The sequence below is a fragment of the Bos indicus x Bos taurus genome, chromosome 6, assembly GCF_003369695.1.
Source record: "Bos indicus x Bos taurus breed Angus x Brahman F1 hybrid chromosome 6, Bos_hybrid_MaternalHap_v2.0, whole genome shotgun sequence".
Classification (NCBI taxonomy): domain Eukaryota; kingdom Metazoa; phylum Chordata; class Mammalia; order Artiodactyla; family Bovidae; genus Bos; species Bos indicus x Bos taurus.
The window spans coordinates 90,176,727-90,202,367 of NC_040081.1; the positions used below are offsets into that span (position 1 = coordinate 90,176,727).

A 25,641-nucleotide genomic window follows, 5' to 3' on the forward strand; every position below is an offset into this window, starting at 1 on the left:
TTTCATTATTATTTGTTATGGTGATCTGTGATCAGTGGTCTTTGTAATTGTTCTGTGGCACCACGAATCACGCCCTTGTAAAATGGACAACGTGATTGATAAATGTGTGTGTTTGACGGCTCCTCTAACTGACCATTCCCTGTCTCCCTCTCCTCGGGTCTCCCTAACTGCTGTGATGTAAGTGTTGAAATTAGACCAGTTAATAACCTTACAGTGGCCTGTAAGTGGCCTCTAACTGTTCAAGTGAAAGGAAGAGTCGGATGTCTCTCACTCTGAATCAAAAGCTTGAAATGAATAAGCTGAGTAAGGAAGGCATATTGAAAATGAAGATAGGCTGAAACCTAGGCCTGTTGTACCAGTTAGCCAAATTGTAAATCCAGAGGAAGAGTTATTGAAGGAAAGAATAAGTGAATACATGAGTGATGAGAAACTGAAGCAGCCTTACTGCTAATGTGAAGAAAGCTTTAGTGGCCTGGATAGATGATCACACCAGTGATAACATTCCCTTAAGCCAGAGGCTACTGTAGAACAAAGCCCTAACTTTCTTCAATCCCATGAAGGTTGAGAAAGGTAAGGAAGCTGCAGAAGAGAAGTTTGAATCTAGCAGAAGTTGGTTCATGAGGTTTAAGGGAAGAAGTCGTCTTCTTCATAACATAGAAGTATTAACACAGGTGAAACAAGTGCTGATGTAGAAGCTGCAGCAAGTTAATGAAGGTGGCTACACAAAGCAACAGATTTCCAGTGCAGATAAAACAGCTTTCTCTTGGGAAAAGATGCCATCTAGGACTTTGATGGGGCTTCCCAGGTGACGCAGTGGTAAAGAATCCGCTTGCCAGTGCAAGAGATGCAGGAGGTGTGGGTTCAGTCCCCGAGTTGGGAAGATCCCCTTGAGGAAATGACAGCACGGGGTAGTACAAAAACTTAGTTGATTAAGCAGTGACAGGGTTTGAGAGGAGATGGCTCAGACAGTAAAGAATCTGTCTGCAGTGTGGGGACCTAGGTTTGATCCCTGGATCAGGAAGATTCCCTGGAGGAGGGAATAGCAACCCACTGTAGTATTCTTGCCTGGAGAATTTCATGGATATAGGAGCCTGATAGGCTGCAGTTCGTGGGGTGGCAAAGAGTCGGACATGACTAAGTGACTAACACTTTCACACCAATTTTGAAAGAAGTGTGTGTAAAATGCTGTCAAAGCATTGCATGCTGTAGATCTGGCTGAGCAGTTTGGGGAATCCATTACACAGGTTTTCTATTCATATAGATCAAATTCGTCTCAAGACTTTTCAAATCTCTAAAAGACAGATTTTGTGTTCTCTTTCTTTTGCAGCTTGTTCGTGTACTAGTATCTCCCAACAACCCTCCTGGTGCTACCAGTAGCTGCCAAAAAGCTATGTTCCAGTGTGGCCTACTGCAGCAGCTTTGTACTATTCTAATGGCCACTGGAGTTCCTGCTGATATCCTGACTGAGGTAAACCACGTGATGGCAGTACTCTGTGGAAGCTGAAATCAGGAAGCCTAGGAAGAATCAGATATCAGCTGAATGAAAAGCAGCAATTGTTAACCATTCTTGTCTATTAAATTCCTTACTGACGCTATAAAGTATAATTAGCAGCAATTCCAAAAGGTGTATTCATTCCGCAAGTTTAATAGCACGTAAATAATGTTAACGCTTAGAACATTTCTTGTTAATTTTATTGTATTCAACAGGAGTGCACAGTAATAATTTATATTTTTAATTTTGAGAACAGTATGACTTAGTCAAGTCAGACATGAGTCTTATTCATAGAATAATAAATTCTTTTTCCTTGACATATCGCATTTTCTTTTTCCTACCTATTAAGAAAAAGAAGTTAGTTTGAAGGAAAAAAAGGTTTATTTAAATTTCTTTTCTCAAATTAACACATGTTAATTTTTAAACGTTAAAAATACAGATAGTAGTGAAAGTTTTATAAGAAAAACTATCTTTGGACTCCCTCCTTCCTATCTAAGCCTCACTTCCCCCTATATAACCGTCCCACTTTGCTTCCTCCTGTCACCCCAGTAATGTATTTTTAAATTGATAATCATAATTTATAGTTTTGTCACTATTCCAGTATTGTTTCTTGCTAAGCCAAACAGAGCCCCATACTTTTTTTTTAATAATCTTTTTTCTTTCCTGAGTTATAATAATATTCTTTTTCATTTTACTGATTTTCTATCAATGCATATTAACACTGTCATGTGCTTAACAGTATGTTCCCCACTTCAGGCCTTCTGGAAGTTCCCTATCCTCTTGCTCCCATATGGGCTGCTTATTCCCTTCTTCTGTCACACAGCTCTTATCCTGGAACTTACCTTTTATTTATTTATTTGCATCTTCATTGTGTGTAGCATGTGGAATCTAATTCTCTGACTAGGGATTCAACCTGGGCCCCCTACGTTAGGAACATTAAGTCTTAGCTCCTGGACCACCAGGAAAGTCCCTATCCTGGGACTTTGATTCACTCTGTCTAATGATCCTTTTATTGGAGAAGGAAATGGCAACCCACTCCAGTGTTCTTGCCTGGAGAATCCCAGGGACGGCAGAGCCTGGTGGGCTGACATCTATGAGGTCGCACAGAGTCGGACACGACTGAAGCGACTTAGCAGCAGCAGCAGCAATGATCCTTTTGCCATGCTTAGTCGCTCAGTCAAGTCCGACTCTGCAACTCCATGGACTGTAGCCCACCAGGCTCCTCTGTCCATCGGGAATCTCCAGGCATGAATACTGGCAATGGGTTGCCGTGCCCTCCTCCAGGGGATCTTCCCAATCCAGAGATCAAACCCAGGTCTCCCTCATTGCAGGTGGATTCTTTACCGTTTGAGCCCCCAGGGGATCCCTTGGTTATCTAGATTCTGTGTCATTTTCTACCACCCCTTGGTTCATTATCTTATTTTACTTAACTTCTTGAAAGGGGGTGAATGGCAAGATAATTTGGTTTTAGCTTTTTCATGTCATTCCTCCACCTTCAGAATTAATCTAGTATTTGGTTAGGTATGGAATTCAGAATTGGAAATCATTAACACTCAACTTTCAGAACATTATTCCAGTGTTGCTACTAAGAAGTCTGAAGCCATTTTGAGTCTTTTTGTATAACCCACTTTCTTTCTCTAGAATCTTTCTTTCTGGTTTGTTTCTGAAATTTACTGATGAGGTGCTGTATTACAGACTCTACCTCTCAACCCCACTAAATTTTAGTACTTATTGGGCCCTTTCAAACTAGAGACATAAGTACTTCAGTTCTGAGGAAGTTTTATGTGTTCTTTGACAATTTCCTGTTTTCTGTGTCTTGAACTCTATTAATAGATTATTAGACTTTCTGGACCCAGTGTCTTTTTATTCTTTTTACTTGGAGGTTTTTTTCAGCCTCATCCTTAAATTGAATTTGTAATTTGTTGCATTTTAAATATGTTCTCTGATTTTATTTTTAAGCATCCTTTTTCTTGCTTTGTAGAAATAGTCTGTCTCTTAGAGGATATTATTAATTTTAGTTTTTTTTTGAGATTTTAAATGCATGTGGTCAAGTTTATTTTTAGTTGGAGGCGCTTAGTGTTTTAAAATATAATCTCACAAAAGTGTTACAAGATTATAACGCTATAACTGACATTTTTGTTATCTAAGTTTTGTTGTTTAAAAGCAAAAAGCAAAAGAATGTAACATTTTCTTCTTTTAAAAACAGGGTTTTTCCTTCAACTCACTTTCTCTAAATTTTCTTCTCCACTCATGTTCATTACAGACCATTAATACTGTATCAGAAGTTATTCGAGGCTGCCAAGTAAACCAAGACTACTTTGCTTCTGTAAATGCACCTTCAAACCCACCAAGGTAGGAAAAGAGAAATGCTGAGATCCCGCAGACGAATTAGTATATCTTGTCTGCACGTCTTATTCTTTTAAGGAGTTCAGTCCTGTGTTTTGAAATAAGAAATTATCTGACAAGATAAATATGTTGGTATTTTAAGAGTTTCCAGTCTTCAGAACCTGTGTATTTGTACTCGGGTATCACTTCCTAGCTGTGTGCCTTAGCAAGCAGATCACTTCATTTCTCTCAGCTGCAGATATCTTTTCTGTGAAATGGAGATGAAAATAGTTAACTTGCTGGTATTCTGGCTGTGGCTTTTCAGTCAACAAAAATGACTAGCTATTGATTTATGTACGTAGACTGCAACATTTCTTTTTGTTCTTTTCTTTTTAAATGCAACAGACCAGCCATCGTAGTACTTCTTATGTCCATGGTTAATGAAAGGCAGCCATTTGTATTACGCTGTGCTGTTCTCTACTGTTTCCAGTGTTTCTTATATAAAAATCAGAAAGGACAAGGAGAAATTGTGTCAACACTTCTGCCTTCCACTATTGATGGTAAATAATTTAATTCTAACTTTTAAAATAAATAATTATCTTTTAATAGTAAAAAATAAATGTGCAGTAGATATTTAAAATGTATAATATTAGTATGTAATGTAATGTTTAAAATATAACATGTCCTCTCAATTTGTTTTAGAAGTGAAGTTTTTAATTAAGGTCATAATTTCTGGAATATACCATCATCAGTTTGATGCCTGAAGTGTTCTAATATTTCTTTGTTTTGCTACTTTCCTTTCAAGATACTTTTTTGTCATCTTTTAAATTTTATTTTGTAAAAACAGACTTTTGAAAGTGTTACTTAATACTGCTAATAAACAGATTTTTAAGTATTATTTCATACTATTTTTGTGTGTTTGGAAACAGCATAATTCATTTTCACCTTATTGTTATCTGCCTGCCACCTTTGTAGCAACAGGCAATACGGTCTCAGCTGGTCAGTTGTTATGCGGAGGTTTATTTTCTACTGATTCGCTTTCAAACTGGTGTGCTGCCGTGGCCCTTGCCCATGCTTTGCAAGAAAACGCTACCCAGAAAGAACAGTTGCTCAGGGTTCAACTTGCTACAAGTATCGGCAATCCTCCAGTTTCATTGCTGCAGCAGTGCACCAACATTCTTTCACAGGTAAAGTGACCAAGATTTCTCTAGGGAGGGGGTGGGAAGTTTCATTTTGATGTCAGTGACACAAGGATTTAAGGCTGTCCTTAGTAGATGCAGATGGAAAGGAAACAAGGCAAAGACTGCTCATTAGCTCACTGTTACAAGAAATGGTTTTGTGGAGAGAAAGCAGGAAATACTACTCCTATCAGGGGTTTTGCCAAATAATGAATAAGGTCTGCATCAGGATGGAAACACATGTTCTGTACAGAAAGTTGGTGGGTTGTTTTTTTTTTTTTGAGGTGGGGAATTTGTTTTCTTTTTATATCATCCACATAATAATTTCTCTTACTGCTCAATAGCTGAATTCGGATCAGTGTATGAGAGGGAATAGAATAAAGTGGTTCATAGCTGTGTACCTTGCTCTTTCTCTTCCCAGGGCAATTGATCTTCCATTCAGAAAACAAAAATAAAATACCAATCCATTGCTTATATAGTTAAACAGTATACATACCCCTTGATGTTTGTGAGCTCTCAAATCCTCCGAACCCCAAGGCGTATAGTTTACCTAGTGAGATGTAAATAAACGTAAGATGTTTGCATTCCTTTAGACTCCTAATAAAAGTATCGAAGCTTCATTGAAATGTGAATGCTAAAGGATTGATATTTAGGAATATCCCTTACTATATTTAGTTGATTTGCCCACATGTGCCAGCCTTGCTGTTTAATGATTCAGGTTGATGCTTAAGCAAAACTTTAAAGTCATAGACATTCAGAATCATTCAAGGAGAGTGAAAATGTCCATAAGTCTAAAATTGCTCTATCCACTGGTATTATCTTATTCCTTCCCCATGATATGTGGAGTGCTTCTCAGTTTTTAATTTTGCCGCACTTGTTGAATTGTTTTATTGTGAGCTTTTAAAGAAACATCAGTACCATCCATAGGGAGTTATAAATTAAGGCTTAAAAATTAGCTAGTGCAAAGAGAGTTGAACTCTTTCTTTGTTATTTAGAATCGGTGTACTTTGATTGAAAGCCTGCTTTATCTTTATTATTTATCTTAGTGATTTTTAGAAGTACTCCAGAGTATTCATAGTCTTATTTATTTAATACTTGTTTATCTCTTGTTGCTGTGTATGGAAAACGGCTTTTCTTTTTTTAATTTTGTATTAGAGTATATTTTATTTACAATGTTGTGTTAGTTTCAGGTATACAGCAAAGTAAATCAGTTATACATATATCCATTCTTTTTTAGATTCTTTCCCATAAAGATTTTTACAGAATATTAAGTAGAGTTCCCTGTAGAGTTCCCAGTAGGTCCTTATTAGGTACTTATTTTAAATATAGTGGTGTTTAACAGCTTTTCTTAAGCCAAATAGTAATTAACTGTCTGACCATCATCACCACATAGTTAGCTCTAACATTGCAATTCTAACTAACACATAATGAGAAATCCTAAAGATAGTGGTGTTTTCCCACTTTGAAGTAATCACAGTGCTGTAAAATTAGCCTTTCTCCTCTAAAATGTACATACGTTGGTATAATAAAAGATTAGATCTTCCTGTTCCAAACTGTTGGCTTGGGTTGCTAGAGAGACTGTATTTGAGGGATTTTTCTGGGTATACATTTTTCTCAAGCAGTAATATTTTCAAATAATCTTTAATGTATAATTTGCAGGGCGATAAGATCAACCGACGGGTATGTATCACTTGTTTGGGCTTAGGCATTTCCTCCTACAGCCAGCCTTTTTCTTTGTCTTGGGTTTTGTTAATTGTTTTTTTTTAACTGCTTGTTTGAAGTTACATCCTACTCACACTTGTATGTGTCAGCAAGTTAATCTCTACCGTGACTCTCGGGTTTCTCTCTGGGTACTGTAGTGGTGTTACTAAGGACTGTGGGAGTGAGCATCTGAAGCTCTCCTTGTGCTTCCTCTGGGGATGCTTGCACTTTCTGGAATTCCTTGGTTTGGGGTTTTTGGTGTGATTTTTCACCCGAGCTTGCTGCTTTATTTCCAATGAAACCATTTCAGAGGTAGTAAAATTTAAGAGTTAAAAATTTTGTTTTTAATCAGCGTATGAAAGAATATGATACTTTTCTATTATATAAGTTATTGAAAATATACAATAGTAAGTATAAATTTGTGATTTGAAAGAGTTTAAACATCTTGAGTTATTCTGGGTGTTATGTATGTGCTACACTACCATTTCGGGATTCGTTTTTGATGTGTGCTAGGGGAGAGTATGATTTGTGTTTGATTTTGATCTGTTTTCTGGGACACTTGGCCAAAAAGTGTGTACTTTTAATTCCATATTTGGGCATGTGTTCAATTATGCAGCATGGATACTAATAACTGAGGTTCTTTTGGGAGTTGTATCTTTGTGTATGAGCATGATTTAACGTGTGTTAATACCTCATGCACAGATATGGCAGCTTTAGCTGTCAGAATTTTCAATACTAAGTAAAGAATTTTATAAGTGTGCATGTCATTCATTTAAAAGGGAAATTTTGGAAAGTATAATTTATATACAGTAAAATGCACAGACCTTAAGTGTTCAGTCTAATGATTTTCATGGTTGAATATATTTCTGTAACCCCCACCCAAGACAAAATGTGCAGCATAGTGTTCATAATCCCACAAGTTCCATCTAGTCCCTTTCCTATTATTCTCTGTCTTCAGAGGCCACCACTAGGAAGTAAATCTGATCATAATACTCTTGAACCTCATTTTAGTACTTAAACACTAGTTGTTTAAAATGTTAACTTTACATATTTTTATTATTAATGTATTTTTAGGAATGATACTTTATTTCTTCTGAAATGTTTGAGGTTCTCTGCAACAAGATTTGAAATAATTCTCAGCCATTTTTTTTTTTTTGCAGTAGATGTGTAATTCAAATGCATCATGCAATTTATGAATGGTAGGCAGAAGTATTTGCAGATAGATAAAGGTTCCAACAGTATTTTGAAACATTTTTAGTTTAGATAGAGCTTTTTTCCCCCCTAAAAAAAGAGAGCATTTTTCACTAGTTAACAAACTAAGATTTTTGGTCAGTTTTAGCCTCTCCCACTTTTTTAAGGCTCCCTTTAATGATACTTTTATTTATTTATTTTTTCAAGCTGGAAAAAATTCCAGTAGTAGATTGAGTACATCCATGTTGTCAACATGTAAAAATATTTGACTTTGGTTGTTTCTTACAGTGGGAGATAATTGATAACAGAGTTTTTTTCTATTTTTTGCTGTGCTGGATCTCAATTGAGGCACACAGACTTTTCGATCTTCATTGTGGCAGGCAGGATCTTTAGCTGTGGCATATGAACCCTTAGTTGCAGCAGGCAGGGATTGAACGTGGGCCCCCTGCGTTGGTAGTCGGAGTCTTTGCCACTGGACCACCGGGGAAGTCCAGGAGAGAGAGATTTTAATAGTGGTTAGCGTCACTATAATTAAATGACATCATGATAGAGCAGTGAATTATTTTTTCTAAATCATATATTAAAAATTAACATTTTGTTATTATTGTTATGATCCTATTGATGAGAACATGTTTAGAACTTTCATTTCTAAATAAAAAGAGCCCTCCATGACTACTCTGGTTGAATTTCTTTCCTGTTTTTTTTTTTTTTTAAATTTGTTAAATTGGAGGATCATTGTTTTACAATTCTGCTGTACAACAGCATGAATCAGCCATATGTATTCATATACCCCTCCTTTTCTGAGCATCCCTCTCACTTCCCCCGTCCCACCGCCCCCCGTGCCCAGGTCATCTCAGCATTGAGCTGAGCTGAGCTCCCTGTGCTATACAGCAGCTTCCAATTAGCTATCTATTTCACACATAGCAGTGTACATATACAGTTTTAATTAGGCTCATTCCTAATCAGAATTGTTGCTTTAATAAACAAGGTGTTCCATTCTGTCTTCTACCTGGTTCTAACCAGTTATGTTTGACTTTGCTCTTTTTAACCTTCAGCTAGACCCCAAAGGACATACTTTTCAAAATTGAACCTAATTCCATTTTTGTTTACTCAGACATCAGTCAGTGATTTGATAGAATGCCCTTGTGTATACAATGTCAGTATGTTTGGTGCCTGCAAATGGTATTCCCATAATAAATTTTATTTTCAGTTTACCTGGGTAACATGAAGATATACTGTGGACACAATAATGACATAAAGGCAAGGAAAAAGTAAAACTAATGCTTTATGTAAAAACTAAATCATGCTAATTAATGCTTACTTGGCATTTGAAGAGGTCTGATTTGAATTTAATTAAATGTACTTGAAAAAAGATTATAGAAAGGCCAAGATATTGCCATTAAGGTTCATGAAATTAGAATAGTCTGGGTGAGTGATAGAAATTTTTCAAAACATAGTAATAGTTGCTTTTGTATCCATCCCTTGTCTTGATTTTTAAACAGTTGTATTTTGGAAATTTTCTGAAATTACTCCCAAAGTAATGCATTATTGTGCTAATTTCCATTATCTTCTTTCAAGCAAGTTTTGTTTTGCTTAAACAGAAATGCAGGTTATGTAATATAATTTGGGCAAGGTCAATATTATGGCCACCTGATGCGAAGAGCTGACTAATTTGAAAAGACCCTGATGCTGGGAAAGATTGAGGGCAGGAGGAGAAGGGGACAACAGAGGATGAGATGGTTGGATGGCATCACCAACTCAATGGAATGAGTTTGGGTAGACTCCGGGAGTTGGTGTTGGACAGGGAGGCCTGACATGCTGCGTTTCATGGGGTCGCAAAGAGTCGAACACGACTGAGCGACTGAACTGAATATTAGGAACTAAGAAAATACCTCATATAAGGGATATAAATGTGTTGTATGAAAATTTAGGAAAGTGTAATGTTGATGGACATGCTAGTTTCCAATATTGTTTAACATATTAGCAGCAGTATAGTTAGTTAGGGGTTTGAGGCACTTAGCTAATTTAAATAAATCTTTTTCTTCTCCATTATGCTTGTGATTTCTCATTATTTGGCATTTCTCAGGAGTTTGTAACATGGTTTAATTATTTTCCTGTTAGAGAAATATATTCTTTAATGGAATTTAACTAAACAATTCAGGAGATTATGTCTTTGGTTTTGCGGTTTGGGGTTTTTTTTGATATTTTTTTGAAGGAGGTAGAATTTGTATTTTTATTAGAAACTAGTTTTTTTTTTTTAATTCTTATTGAAGCATATTAAATTTGCCAGCAAATTTATGCTAAAGCGTTTTAAGATTGATAAATTATAAGCATCCACATCATGTATTTCTTCCTGAGCATATCAGGTTTTCCACTGGCAATATTTTAGATAACCTGGTATATGCTTATAAACATGGATCAAGTCTAATTTATGCTCTCTGTTTCAGAAGTGCAGTCCAAAGAGGACACAAGAGTGCATTTTCTTGTTCAATTTTTAAAATCCAGATTCCTGACACATCTTTTATAAGATGTTAAATGTCTTTTTATGTAGATGGGGAGGGATCTTAGGGCAACTTCAAGTTTGAAAAGCATAAAAAGATTTCTGCTAACTTGCTTATTGCAGGGAAGCAAAATACAGACAAGAGTTGGATTACTAATGTTGCTTTGTACCTGGCTTAGCAACTGCCCCATTGCAGTGACACACTTTCTTCACAATTCAGCCAATGTTCCATTTGTATCCTTTATGTTTTAGTAAGATGCATATAAGTATTTATCTTTTCTATCTTTTCTATTTCTTCTTCTCAATTAGAGGTAGCTCCATGCCTCAAATGTTTGCATTCTCTTTATGTTGCAGATTTTTAAACGGTTAAGGTGATAATGATGCTTGCTTAAGCTGTGTGTGTGTGTGGGGGGGGGTGTGTGTACATGTATACCACTGTTTTATGTTTTCTTGGCTTGCGTATAGAATTTCTTGTTGAAACTTACATGAAATACATGTCAGATTCAAATTGTAAAATGAAGTATTCTTGATATTATGAACCATTAGTTTTCTTAACAGAGATTTCAGCTTACAGGACAAATTGCAGAAAATCTTGGAGAAGAGGAACAGTTGGTCCAAGGCTTATGTGCTCTCTTGTTGGGCATTTCAATTTACTTCAATGATAACTCTCTCGAGACCTATATGAAGTAAGTAAGGGGAAAATGATTTGCTGATGTCATCAGTAGATAATGATAAATTTTTTTCTGCCAAAGCATAATGTAGACCAGGCTTTTCTGTTTTGTTATGACTTTTTAAGCATCTCAATATACTTATCTCTGTAGAGAGAAACTAAAACAACTGATAGAGAAGAGGATTGGCAAAGAGAATTTCATAGAGAAACTAGGATTTATTAGCAAACATGAGCTGTATTCCAGAGCGTCTCAGAAACCCCAGCCAAACTTCCCCAGTCCAGAATACATGATATTTGATCATGAGTTTACAAAACTGGTAAAAGAACTTGAAGGTAAGACGACAAGAGTTCCTCTTGACATTCATTAAAAAGTACCTATGATTTTATTTTATATGTATATTCTGGATGCGTGCAGATTGATTGTATGATAAGCCTAAAAGTAAAAGTATCTTTTTTTAGCTCTTGCTCTGTAGCCCACTGAAGGACTGTGGGCACTCAGTGAGATTGGAAAGAAGACTTCTGATCTCTCATGCAGTTGTTGTTTAGTTGCAAAGTCATGTCCGACTCTTTTGCGACCCCATGGACTGTAGCCTGTCCATGGGATTTCCCAGAAAAGAATACTGGAGTGAGTTGCCATTTCCTTCTCCAGGCAATCTTCCCAACCAAGGGACTGAACCCACGTCTTTTGGATTGGCAGGCAGGTTCTTAACTGCTGAGCCACCAGGAAGCCCAAAGGCTCATGCAGTTAGGCCATGTGTTTTTACTGATAAGTCTTGATAATAAAACAGTATTTTTAAATGTCTTCTTTTATAGGTGTGATAACTAAGGCTATTTATAAGTCCAGTGAAGAAGATAAAAAAGAAGAAGAGGTGAAGAAAACATTAGAGCAGCATGACAGTATTGTGACTCACTACAAAAATATGATTCGAGAGCAAGTATGTACTGATAAATTGTATACAGTCTCTGTTATACCAGAAGTTTAGATACTTTTCTGAGGCTTCCCTGGTGACTCCAATGGTAAAGAATCCACCTGGAACGCAGGAGACCCAGGTTCAGTCATTGGGTTGGGAAGAGCCCCTGGAGAACGGAATGGCTACCCACTCCAGTATTCTTGCCTGGAGAATCCCATGGACAGAAGAGTCTAGCAGACTACAGTCCATGGAGTCGCAAAGAGTTGGACATGACTAAGCACTCATACTTTTCTGCTTTAGGGAAGAATTTCTCTTGGCATTTCTAAATGCAAGAGGATATGCAAAGTAAAACTCATCATTAACCTAAATAATTCAAAAGCGTCTGAGTATTCAGCAAACTGAGAGCTTAATATGTGTTTAGCAAGTCTAGTAGTAAAGATAATCAAAGGTGTATGGCAGCTCCTACCTAATTTATCTGGGTAGGAGCTTGGGGAAAACAGAGAAGCTGAGTCCCACTAAAAGAATAACTATGAGTAAGCTTAGCAAAAGGAGAAAGAAGGAAGACACATGTTGCTGATGTGTACACAGAATCTTTGTTGGCTATATAAAGGGAAATTTGAGAGGCAGGGCTGGAGGGAAGGAAGGATATGGTGGTGATGGGTGGAAATTAGGGAGCTGACAATGATGATAGTGACTGCTGGTTTTTGTTTCCTGTGTTGTGGGTGCTCACTTAAGCACATTTAAATACTGTCACATTTAATTTTCACAGCATTTTCACAATATCCCTACAAAGTAGGGGAAGCTATTAGAATGGATAATGATAAGTTGAAACTATAGTTTGAAAATCATCAACTGACATTTTCTCTGCAGGATACCAGTCAAGCCCACACTTGCATAGTATTCAGCACCTTAGCTTCTTTACATTCCTTCAAACTGTGTTTCTTGGTTTTCTTCTCTCATTTAATTCCTCAGTGTGGCATATGTACCTTTATTGGAATGGAATCCTAGAAAGTGCTGCAGTATTATCTGTAAAATGAGATTACTGGTGTTAAAGTTCGAGGGTCATGAAGACAGTTTCACGTGAGGCAGGTCCACCGTCCCGTTCCTGCACTGCCCTCCAGCCTCTGCTGACTGCACAACTGAGGCAGCTGTGGCAAGGAAGAGCTTTAGGGTAGAGCCCTGTGAATGAGAGCTACCTCCACTTTCTTTTCCCCACAATGTATACTGCTGGCAATGAAACTCTAAAAAAGGATAAAAATATACTGGAGGTATATTGAGCATTCAGTCTGAGCTTTTCAGTTTATAAGCAAATTAGTAAATTAGAATCATCTTTGAATGATCCAAATTTGAATCATTACTCTGCTCATGGTTATTAGAATTTTTCATCTATCTTAGTACAAAATCACAGTCATTTCCAGATGGTAAAATGTAATCTTTACAACAGTGGGAAATAAGAACTTGGAAGGCAATATTATAGCCTATACTTGGAGCTGATAAATATGGTTGATTTGGAAGAAGAAAAGAGTGATTTGACACAATTACTATAATGACTCTTCTTTAGAAATGTTAATTTTAAATATTCTCACCAATTAGAACACCATTTGGCAATTAGGCAACAAGCCTCAAGAGCTATAAAATGTTTATATAAACTTTGAATTATATTTGGAACCCAATCCTAAGGAAATTCTCCAAAATTGTGAAAAACAGTTATATTGACTAAGCTGTTTATTGTAATAAAACTATCATTTAGAAAAATGGAGAGCAGCCTTCATGTTGTTTTTGAATATAAATTATATTGTATCTCCTGATTAATATTAGGAAATTATGATTGAATAGTAGGCAAATTAAAGGTTAAAAAATGATGTATGGACTGATTATGATAAGTTTAAAAAACTTGGATTGGAAAAAAATTAGAAGAAAATAAAGATACAGATCACATTCTAACCAGTTAAAGTAGGAGGTGGTAAGAAGTGAAAGCTTTTTCTTAAAATCTAAATGTTCTATGATTGTCTTTTTTTGTTTGTTTTAATTTTAACGTGGACTGTTGTTAAAGTCTTTACTGAATTTGTTACAGGATTGCTTCTTGTTTTATGTTTTGGTTTTTCTGGCAAAGAGGCATGTGGGGTCTTAGCTCCCTGACCAGGGGTGGAACCCACACCCCCTGCATTGAAAGGAGAAGTCCTAACCGCTGGACCAGCAGCAAAGTTCCCTGCTTGTCTTTTAGTGTTAAAAGTAATAAAGATGCATACATATGGAAGCTTAAAGAATTTGGTATATACATTTTTTAGTTTGATGGACCATAAAATGAAGTTTTTAAAATTGACACCACCACCCCCCTCCCACCACTGCCCCCAAACCAAAACTCACAGTGAGACTGCAGGTTGTGTCATGTAGTGGGGCCTTGAAATCTTACAGTTCTGCTACCCGTTAACGGCCTTAGTACATATATTGTGTTATTGCTTAATTATTGAATGAGTTTGAAAATGTTGAGTAGTTTAACATCCTCATCCAAAGTAATCTCTAATTTTTAATTTGTTCTTAATGCTCATTAGTATGAATTTAAAACACTTGAATTGTTTGTTTCACAGGATCTGCAACTGGAGGAATTAAAGCAGCAGATTTCTACATTAAAATGTCAAAATGAACAGCTCCAGACAGCAGTCACACAACAAGTATCTCAGATTCAGCAACACAAGGATCAATATAATCTTCTTAAAGTACAGCTAGGTAAGTGTAGCAGCTGCTGCTACCGCTAAATCACTTCAGTCGTGTCCACCTCTGTGCGACCCCATAGACGGCAGCCCACCAGGCTACCCCGTCCCTGGGATTCTCCAGGCAAGAACACTGGAATGGGTTGCCATTTCCTTCTCCAGTGTATGAAAGTGAAAAGTGAAAGTAAAGTTGCTCAGTCATGTCCGACTCTTAGCGACCCCATGGACTGCAGCCCACCAGGCTCCTCCGTCCATGGGATTTTCCAGGCAAGAGTACTGGAGTGGGGCGCCATTGCCTTCTCCAAAGTGTAGCTGGCCATTCCTATTGTAGTGTCCCCAAGAGATTATTCTTGTGGGCTCATCTTTCTTTAACCTTAATCGCTGTGACAGAAGTGTAAGTCAGAATTTGAAGTCCAATCTCTGCTATCCATTGATTCTCAACCTTAGCTACCTACACATTGAGATCCCTTGAGTTTTTTTTTAATACTGATACTGAGACGCCCACTGAAGTTTCTAATTAAATTAGTTAGGGACTGGGTCCAGGCATCAGTGATTATTACAAGCTCCCCAGGTGATTCTAATGTATAGCCAGTTTTGAATGACTGGTCTAGCCTTTCCTTTTTTTTTTTTTAATCTGCAAAGTGGAGCTGAGATTTAAATGAAGTAATATATATAAAATTCTAGTTTGGTGTCTGGCACATGCTAAGGGCTCAAATGCTTGTAAATAGTCTTCATTCTATACTGCTTATGATTGGAATGCTAGCTGCTTAGAAACATAGTTTATTTATATGAAGGTGACCAAAATTTTCAGAAGAAAATAACTTTTACTTCCTCTATTTATGACAATAATTCGTCAGTTCTTTTAGGCTGTGTAGAAAGCTATTCTTTTGTGAAGATTTCTAAAAAGATTTTATTTTCTCTTATATTAAGTGATAGAATTGGAATTGAAGCTACTATAATTCTTAATTTTAGATCACTGAGCCAGTTTAGTCTTAAGACTGTGCTGTTTTTCCTCCCAGAAACCCTGAAAACATCAGTTTGTTATTTTGTCAGTGCACTGTTTTGCAAAGATGAAATGTGCATACAAAAGTGCCTCCAAAGTAATTATTCAGGAAATTATGTATTTTTTTACACTTGAATTGTCAGCTCAAAAAATGAAAAGTTTCATGTTGACTTCTCAAATTTTATGCCTAATAGGAAAAGACAGTCAGCATCAAGGTCCTTACACTGATGGGGCTCAGATGAATGGCGTTCAGCCAGAAGAAATTAGTAGGCTGCGAGAAGAGATAGAAGAATTAAAAAGTAATCGGGAACTTTTACAAAGTCAACTGGCTGAAAAAGACTCTTTGATTGAAAATTTGGTAAGTGAATGTTATAAAATCGAGGTCAAAAATAATTCTCATTATCCTGCTTGTTTCTATTTCTGGATCCCTTAAGCTAAAGTTATCATTTTAAGGTTTTAGAACGTGAGCTCTGGAGTCAGACTGTCTAAAGCATCAGTGCATCCTGGCTAACTGAATTTGAGCAATTTAGTTAACCTCTTTAAACTTGTGTCCTGAGCTATAAAATGGTGGTGGTGGTATCTGTTCCATTGCTGTGAGATTTAAATGAGGTACTCCATATCAAACTCTTTTAATACATGGAAATCACTCAGTAAATACCTGCTTTTATGCTCTTTTCTTTATATTAGCTCAGTTAAGTGCTTAGATTGAATAAATGACTTGGTATGAGTTGATTAGCTATGGAAATTTTGTTGACAAGATGTGCTATGTTGAAATGTTATTTTGGGCATAAAATTTTAAATGTCAGTGTGGAATTTTTTGGTGTGCGTGTACCAGGCATAGCTTATGTGTGTACAGTTTTGTTTTGTTTTTTTCCTCACTATTTAAACTGAATTTATTTCACAGTTTATCTCTCTGCTCTTTGTAGAAATCTTCCCAACTATCACCTGGCACAAATGAACAGTCTTCAGCAACAGCAGGAGATTCTGAACAAATTGCAGAGTTAAAACAGGTCACTTTTCAGCTTGATTCAGGCTCTGTTTTGTCTTGTTTTAATTATAATAGCGTAACAGCCCTGCATTAATCTAGAACTGCTTTGTCATGCGTCTTCACTTCTCTATCAAGTGAAAACAGCCATTTGAAAATACAGAAGCCGTTTTAATTGTACAGTAATGGTATTTTGCTTTTTATGGTGTATTTATTTTTCAATGGTATACTTTTTAATAGATCTCAGCATCTTACCCAGATTGTTTGTAGATTGTCAGTAAGCAATTAAGGAAACTTTAAATAAATTTATAAGCTGCAAATATGAAGATACAAAATCTTGTGCTTAATTTTCTTGGTAACTGCTTGGTTAAATGTATTGGGCATTTAAATCGTTCTATCCAGAAGAATGTTGGTTATTAGAATTGGAAAAGGGAAAAACAGAAAGTAAACTTGTATGTGTTTCAGTTAGATGACTCTAGCTAAAAATAAAGCAAAATAACTTTTTCTGCTGTAGTAATTTATATTGTCTAGAAAAGCAAATGTGCCTTTTCTTCCTTCTATCCCCCTCTCCTTCCTTCATTTTCTATAAAAGGAATATATGTTTCTTTAAAAAAAAAAAAGTAATACTAAAAAAAGAAATTAATAGCTTGGCCAACCTAGGACTGACTTCCTTCTCCAGTAGTCAGCTGGTCCTCACCCTCTGACATGCCTGATCAGATGGGAATGCCTGGACAGAGAGTAGCAAAATGTCTTATTTTGGCAATGTCTCTGTACCCTAGAGTGGATTCTACAATGAAACATTTTAAAAAATAATAATATTTGTCAATAATGATTTACAACTCTCCAATAATGTGGCCATAATGTTTTGTTCTTATGAGGAAGAGTTAATATGCTGTTTTGATTTTATGAAATCTAAAACTATATTAAAATGAAATTAAGTTATTAGTATATACTCTTAGTCTATAAATCCCAAGTAAAAATTTACTTTTCATATTTCCCAAAGATATATTTTAAATAACAGTTTTGGGTTTTTTTTATAATATATAGTAAAATAGAGTATAGAAAGAAGACCAAATGGTCCATAATTTTTACATAACTTACTTTGATAACTGAAGAAACAAAACAGTCAGAGAAAAGACATGTATGTTCATGATAGAAAATAGTAAGAGAATAAAACACTTTTTACATGACAGCATCCTCATATCTCCAGACACTGCCAGATACTGTGGGGTAAGATTGCCCTTGGAGGAGAGCCACTGTTAGAATTGCTTCATTTTCCTGGACTTGTTTTGAGGGGAGTGAGCAAGAAGTTTGGAAACGTCAACCTTAATACATAAGCTTTCAGTTAATTCCACCACTTTCACTACACTACTACTGCTTTCATCAGCGTTTGGTGGCCCCCGAGTCTAAAACCATCTTATTTTGCCCATTCCAAATAACATACCTCTAGTCTTCAGACAAAAGAAAAGGAGACATTACCTGAGGCATGAGTTAGGACAGGGATTCAGTGCTCTATTTCTAAGCAGACTTTCAGCCAACCCTGCTGGGTTTTTGTTATTGTTGTTGTTTTTACTTATTTGGCTGAATCGGGTCTTAGTTGCAGCGTGTGGACTTTGTTGCTCTGTGGAATGTTGGATCTTAGTTCCTGGGCCAGGGATCAAACCCACGTCCCCTGCATTGCAAGACAGATTCTTAACCACTCTACCACCAGGGAAGTTCCAACCCTACTGTTTTTGACCCCAGTTTTACTCACAGTTCCAAAACATCTGGTGGTACCAGTTCCCAGGCTTTTTGGTAGTTCTGCATTATGAATCAGGCAGCAGCGTGGCTTTCTAAAAGGTCAGCTTCTGTTTCAGCTCGCTCAGGTGTGCCAGTTGGTTACCATTGTCATTTGCTTTTGGAAATTCCACAGTTTAGTGCTATTTTCTCTTCTCTTATTCTCTGTCCCTGTGGGTTTCTCCCTCCTGCCTGTCCTTTCTCAGTCCGTCTCTCCCTCCTTCTTCCTCACCTTCCTCCCTCCCTTCTTCCCACCTTTTCTTCCTTTCCTCCTTCTGTCCTCCCTTTGTGATTTTTTACACTGGATCTTGCAAGGAAGCAGAGGTGAACATGTTTAATGTACACATTTAATTCTCCATCTTGAACCCAAAGTTCAAGAGTACTTCTTTCACTTAAATTTTAAAACTTGGAAGTGATGATTTTAGAAGAGCCAAGGAAGAAAATAATTTCTTCCTGTAAATAGACATTTCCTTAATGAAATTAATACTATTTAATGTCACAACCCAACTATTTTTGTCCCTTAGGAACTGGCAACTTTAAAGTCTCAGTTAAACTCACAGTCTGTGGAGATTACCAAACTACAGACCGAAAAACAGGAGCTGTTACAGAAAACTGAAGCATTTGTAAGTTATTGTTTTTTGTTTGTTTGTTCTGAAAGGTAGTATATACAAGGTCAGGAGGTTATTTCTCAGCCACTATGGAAAAGAAGCAAATTTGTCAGCACCTTCCATTCAGGTTATTCATTAGCCAGAGTTTCAGATACATAGGCTTCTTGGCCATGCAAACAGTGTATCATAGTCAGACTTGCCAGGTCAGTTTTATCATTTAGTTATGGTTTATTTTGTTGGCATTTTATTTGTTTATTTGGCTGCCCTAGATGTTAGTTGCAGTGTGTGGGCGCTAGTTCTCTGACCAGGCATTGAACCCCATTGAACCCCCTCAATGGGAGGGCAGACGCTTAGCCACTGGATCACCAGGGAAGTCCCTGTTGGTCTTTTATATTTCATCTCATCATTCAGTCTAAGCTGGCAAGTTTTCTGCTGGTATAAAATTATCAAAAACCTTATTGGTGACCCATGCAATTCCCAGGGTTCCAAGCCAACAAGGAGGAAGGTTCTCCTGGATCCCTCCTGGGGAACCACATCTCTATTCCAGCTTCTGCAGAGATGGTTGATTGGGTCCATGTGCTACATGAGTAATCTCTTCACAAACGGTTGTGCAGCCACACACTTGGTGTTTCACTGGGACATGCTTTGTCGTTGACTGCAGTAGGGATAGGCCGGGAATTTTCTAAATCATCAAGTTCGGACTCCCTTTTGCTTAACAGTTCCTTTTTCAATCCGTCTTTATCCTCTCATATTTTACTGTAAGCAGCAAGGAGAAACCAGGTCACACCTTTAATGCTTTGCTTAGAAATTTCCTCAGCTAGAATAGTTCATCACTCACAAGTTCTGCTTTCCACAACACTAGAACATAAGTCAGCCAAGTTCTTTGCCACATTATAACAAGGATCACCTTTTCTCCACTTTCCAATAACATGTTCCTCGTCTCTATTTCTGTGCACGCGTGCTCAGTCACTTGAGTTGTGTCCAGCTCTACGTGACCCCATGGACTACAGCCTGCCACATGACCCTGTCTATGAGATTTTCCAGGAAAGAATACTGGAGTGGGTTGCCATTTCCTCCTCCAGGGGATCTTCCCAACCCGGGGATCTAACCTGGGTCTCCTGTATTGGCAGGTGGATTCTTTACCACTGAGCCATCTGGGAAGCCTCCTCATCTATGTGAGACCTCACCAAAACTTTTAACATCCATACTTCTACCAGCATTCTGTTTATGATGCCATGTGTTTTCTCTGAGACCATAGAACCTTTCTCTACAGCCTGCGTCTTTCTTTATGAGCCCTTACTGGTATTGCCTTTAATGTTCATATTTCTACCAACAGTGTCTTCAAGGCAGTTGAGACTTTGTCTAACATGAACCTCAAAATTCTTTTGCCTCTTCCAGTTCCAAAGTCCTTTCCTCATTTTAAGGTATTTGGTATTTGTGAGATCAACACCCCCACTTCCCAGTATTTTGGAAGAAAAAAGATAAGGGAAGGACTGAAAATTTTTGATTTAGGATTACTTCCTATAGCTCTTAAGAAAATACTTGCATTTTCCCAGTTAATGGCATTCAACTCAATTTCCGCACTCATCTGTCTCTCTGAAATGATAGTATAGTCTTAACTTATAGGAATTTTATGAGGAAAAGACTGAAAAGTGTTCTCTACATATTAAATGCTATGCCGTAGCTACATTAGAGCTGTGTCATTGATAACTTGCCTGACCTGGCCTTGAGGCTGCTTAAACCAACCTTCCTTATACTCTGATGAGTGCTTATACCACACCCTTCCTGACCCAGCCTCCTGCTCCACTGTAAGGGCAACTCATCTGTTCAGGGAGAGCACGTTATTGAGGGTAAATGCTGAGAGAATTAAATTTTTCTGTTACTGGAAATAAAATTTCAAAATAGCAAGAAAAATCATCATTAGAATTTCATATTGATTATAACTTTAAAGAAACTTTTTTTTTTCCAATTTTTACTTTCAGGCGAAATCAGCTCCTGTACCAGGAGAGAGTGAAACTGTAATAGCTACAAAAACTACTGATGTAGAAGGAAGACTGTCAGCATTATTACAAGAAACTAAAGAGTTAAAGGTTGGTTTGGTGAAACATTTTATTCATTGTATACTATGTGAAATGAAGTCCAGGGAATTTTATTTTATTTCATTTAATTTCTCAAATTCTTGGATTTATGAAGAAAGTTAATGGGACATAATCTTACCTCACAATAAGTTCATTCCTATTTTGATGACTAAAGGTGGCACAAATGAATATTTTTAAATGCTGTTTCAAATAATGGTATCAAATATGTAAAATAAGATTGTATATGAGTGTACTTGAAAGTAAAAGCACATGTTTAGTCAAAGTAAAAAAGAGTTAAGTTTTCTTATCAATCTCTAATCACAGTAAGAAACAAGGAGTATAGCTTTGGCTAATACACAAGCCATAAGCTAAAGAACACAGATACCTTAAATCCTACCAGCCTATTGTGTGACAGAAAAATCAAAACAGATAGGATGAAGTAAAGAATGAGGTAACAGTAATAAAAATGGAAAGGTAGGAATTAAAACATGGCAAGAGGAAGATAAGTGATTCTGCCTTTTGGATTGTGGTCAAATTATTTTATATTTAAGCTATGGATTTTACTTGAAGCTATCTTTCTTTCCCATTTAATTGTATATGTGAAGTTGGGATAATTTTTTTTTTTTTTAATTTGAGTCCTAATTCTGGTGCTAACCAGGCTTCTGTAAGATGTTAATGTCTTTATTTATTCCTCTGATTATCTGAAATAGTAGGATTTTTTGAGGAGTAGGGTAATTAAAACTATTTTTTTGTTGTCGAACTCTGATTTTCACAGCAATCATCTTTGATGTATAGCCTAACATAAATTCTCATGTTACTAGATGACTTTGTGTGTGTGTGTATTTTAAAATCTCTTGTCCCCCCAACACCTAACCCCCAAACTCTTCAGATTGTATGAGTACAGAGATCTGTCATAGAAAGAATATATTTGTTAAAACCGTAGGAGAGTGAATACTAATTTTTGATTGTGATTTTCACCTTTCTTTTCTTAGAATGAAATTAAAGCTCTGTCTGAGGAAAGAACTGCTATTAAAGAGCAGCTGGATTCATCTAACAGTACCATTGCCATCTTACAAAATGAGAAAAACAAGCTCGAGGTGGACATTACAGATTCTAAAAAAGAACAAGATGATCTCTTGGTGCTGTTGGCCGATCAAGACCAGAAAATATTTTCATTAAAGAATAAACTCAAGGAACTTGGTCATCCAGTAAGATTGCGATGTTTCCAAAAATGGTTTATATGTGTTTCTTTATGATGTGTTTTTAAACATTGTCCTGTGTCATGGGAATGTTGGTATGCTCGTATATCAGCACTACCGGCATAGATTTGTAGGTATGTGAATTGACTTAAGACACAGATTAGATGCAGTTTCCAGCTTTTGTTAACTCTTCTCTTTCAGAATCTGAGCCTGGAAGGTGACTTGATTTATTTGTTCCTGTGGTAACAGAGACACTCACCATCCAAATGTACCATCCCCATTTGGCTGTGTTGGTTCAGATTTATGTGTAGAGTTGTAGCCATCTAGCAGCAAGTGAACCTGTGTATCTTGTCGCATATTAAAAATAACAGGAAACCTTGAATATTAAATCAAGGAAATCAGATGGCCCATAATCTATTATATTTACTAAAGAATTTATCCTTGGAGTAGATACCATTTTGTGTTGAATGTGATGTGACCAGATCTTCATAATGTTAAATGAGTATTTTCCCTTTAGGTTGAGGAAGAGGATGAACTTGAATCCGGAGACCAAGATGATGAGGATGATGAAGATGAAGATGATGGCAAGGAGCAGGGTCATATCTAGCTTTAAAATCTCTAGGAATGATAGAGACTATATTGTAACTTTGAAGATGGAGTCTTAAGACAGTGCTTTGGTTTGCCTCCACAGAAAATAAAGATTTAGAAACCAAGCGGAAAACATTCACTAATACAACTATTGATGTATTTTTTAAATGATGCCACCCATGTTGATAATCCTGTTACTCTAACTTTATGTAGAATATACATCTTTTATTGAACCGAACTGTTCCAAAATATAATTTGCAAAGAACTACAGATACCAAAAATATACCATTTTTTTCAGGCATGTGGTGGCAGTGCTATTTGCCTTAGTTCATTGGTTGTTTATGGAGTTCTGTATTTGTCTGCTATTTTTACTTTTCAGAATTTGTGACTTTTAAGTACTAACACATTTGATTTAATGTATGTTGGAATCACTGTTTCTAAATTAAGTATTGGAGTTCCTAGCTAATGATTTCCTTTTGAAGAAATGGATTTACTTAAAGGCAAGATAGCATGGTCTGGGGGTAATACATCATCAGCCCTTCACCCAGTATGACTCCTGATGTGAGCAGGACAAGACAGTTGAGCATGAGTGCCTTGACACTTGACACGGCGGTGTTCTGTACCTAGTGAAGAAGGCTGCAGACACGCAGTGAAGAGGAGGAGGTTTCTGAGAAACTTTTCCAACAGTGTATTAGCATGTGTTTGGTTTTGATTTTATTTTTAGCTAAACATTAAAACACATTACAAATTAACAGCTCATACAACTCAGATTTAGTATTATTATTTGATTATTATAAAACATATTATGTCCCTAGTTTTAAAAAAGACTCAAACTATGGTTTATATAATTTATTGGCATTTTTGCTGAATAGGTTTAAGTCAGATCATAGATTTTTAAAAAAGCAATGAAGCAATGTGTCAAAATTTAATGTTTTCGTAATAAAAATAGATATTATGTTCACTTAATTCCTGGTCTTGGTTCCCTTTTTGAGATTTTGAGAGTAGTATTTTGTTCTTTGTAAAGGATGAAGCAGGGAGAAGCGGTGAGAAGCGTCCTTCTCTTACTAAGAGGACTTTGCTATAACTGGGTGATAACAGCAGTCTTATCATTTAAATCTAACAATTGGGATTCCATAAGATTGGAGGGAACTTAATTGGAACAAAAACAGATGAAGTAGGGTTTGGATGTTTGTAAACTGAGCAATGGAGTTCTTTCTTCACAATGATTTTTTACTTAAACTAGCTCCAATACGTTGACCACCTGAGGTGAACAGCCAGCTTATTGGAAAAGACCCTGATGCTGGGAAAGATTGAAGGCAAAAGGAGAAGAGGATGATTGGATGGCATCACCATTTCAAGGGACATGAACTTGGGTGAACTCTGGGAGATGGTGAGGGACAGGGCAGCCTGGTGTGCTGCACTCCATGGGGCCACAAAGAATCAGACACAGCTTAGTGACTGAACAATGACCACAGGCTTATTTAAAGGCAAGACAGCAAGAGAGTTGGGCATAATATATTTCATCTACCTCCTGGTTTCAGTAATAATTTGAGGAATCCACTAAGGGGCACAGACTTTTAAAGGAAGTATTGAAAAGGGAGATAGATGGTTGTGTGTTACAGAGCGCCCATGAATACGTACCACATCCCACCCCCTCCCACACTGCCACACCTCTGGAGATGGCATCAGCCATCAGAGGACCATGTGATTATTACCAGACCAGCTCATACTGTGTGATGTTCTTCTAAAGTTGACACCATGTGGTGACCTCTTCAGGCCAATATTATAAGAATAAAGAAAAGTGGGTCAGGAGAAGGAAGAAGACTTCCAAGAATAACAGAATACCAAAGGTCTTCAGAAAGAAATAGCTGCAAAATCAGTGATAGTTTGCCAGAATTCAGTCACTCAGGCTGGCTTGGAGTAGAGAAGATGCAAGAAGCCCTCGAAGCTGCACAGTCCAGCCTGGAGCCCAAAAGGACACCTTCCTAACGTAGCCATAGTTTGGGGGTCTTGTTTGTTTGTTTGTTTTTACCTGAATTGCTTCTGAAGCCTCCTAACTCAGTCTCCATCTCCAATTGGTTGTTGCCTCTCCGGGCCATCCTCAGTATTCACCACAGTAGGCCGTCTAGTCAAGGCTATGGTTTTTCCAGTGGTCATGTATGGATGTGAGAGTTGGACTATAAAGAAAGCTGAGCACAGAAGAATTGATGCTTTTGAACTGTGGTGTTGGAGAAGACTCTTGAGAGTCCCTTGGACTGCAAGGAGATCCAACCAGTCCATCTTAAAGGAGATCAGCCCTGGGTGTTCATTGGAAGGACTGATGTTGAAGCTGAGACTCCAATACTTTGGCCACCTGATGCGAAGAGCTGACTCATTTGAAAAGACTCTGATGCTGGGAAAGATTGAGGGCAGGAGGAGAAGCGGACGACAGGATGAGATGGTTGGATGGCATCACCGACTCAATGGACGTGGGTTTGGGTGAACTCCGGGAGTTAGTGATGGACAGGGAGGCCTGGTGTGCTGCAATTCATGGGGTCTCAAAGAGTTGGACACAACTGAGCGACTAAACTGAACTGAAGCTTCCTGAAATGAAAACAGGAGCCAGAGACTACAGTTGCCTACTGTTTGGAGTCCTTAGCCAGGAGGATAAGACCCTCAGTGCTCTACCACTCTCTAATTTCGCTTCCTTCAAGAATATTTTAGAACTATGCCAATACATTAGCTA

General features: G+C 37.1%; 1 protein-coding gene across 4 annotated transcripts in view; it reads left to right on the plus strand.

Annotated features, from left to right (window-relative positions):
• Positions 1-23,882, plus strand: part of USO1 (USO1 vesicle transport factor) — an 81,336-nt gene extending 57,454 nt beyond the window's left edge. For 2 of the 4 annotated variants that reach the window (XM_027544765.1, XM_027544763.1), the window contains 15 exons: positions 1,328-1,468; positions 3,756-3,844; positions 4,223-4,377; positions 4,793-5,004; positions 10,511-10,621; positions 10,955-11,073; positions 11,209-11,390; positions 11,871-11,992; positions 14,557-14,695; positions 15,877-16,040; positions 16,609-16,692; positions 18,968-19,066; positions 21,034-21,141; positions 22,122-22,337; positions 22,846-23,882. In XM_027544765.1, the coding sequence (XP_027400566.1) occupies positions 1,328-1,468; positions 3,756-3,844; positions 4,223-4,377; positions 4,793-5,004; positions 10,511-10,621; positions 10,955-11,073; positions 11,209-11,390; positions 11,871-11,992; positions 14,557-14,695; positions 15,877-16,040; positions 16,609-16,692; positions 18,968-19,066; positions 21,034-21,141; positions 22,122-22,337; positions 22,846-22,935 (2,031 nt within the window). In that variant the 3' untranslated portion in view covers positions 22,936-23,882. Of the gene's footprint in view, positions 1-1,327; positions 1,469-3,755; positions 3,845-4,222; positions 4,378-4,792; positions 5,005-6,654; positions 6,676-10,510; positions 10,622-10,954; positions 11,074-11,208; positions 11,391-11,870; positions 11,993-14,556; positions 14,696-15,876; positions 16,041-16,608; positions 16,693-18,967; positions 19,067-21,033; positions 21,142-22,121; positions 22,338-22,845 lie in introns of all 4 variants that reach the window. The other 2 variants (XM_027544761.1, XM_027544762.1) reach the window with 2 other exon arrangements.
• The last annotated feature ends 1,759 nt before the right edge of the window (positions 23,883-25,641 follow it).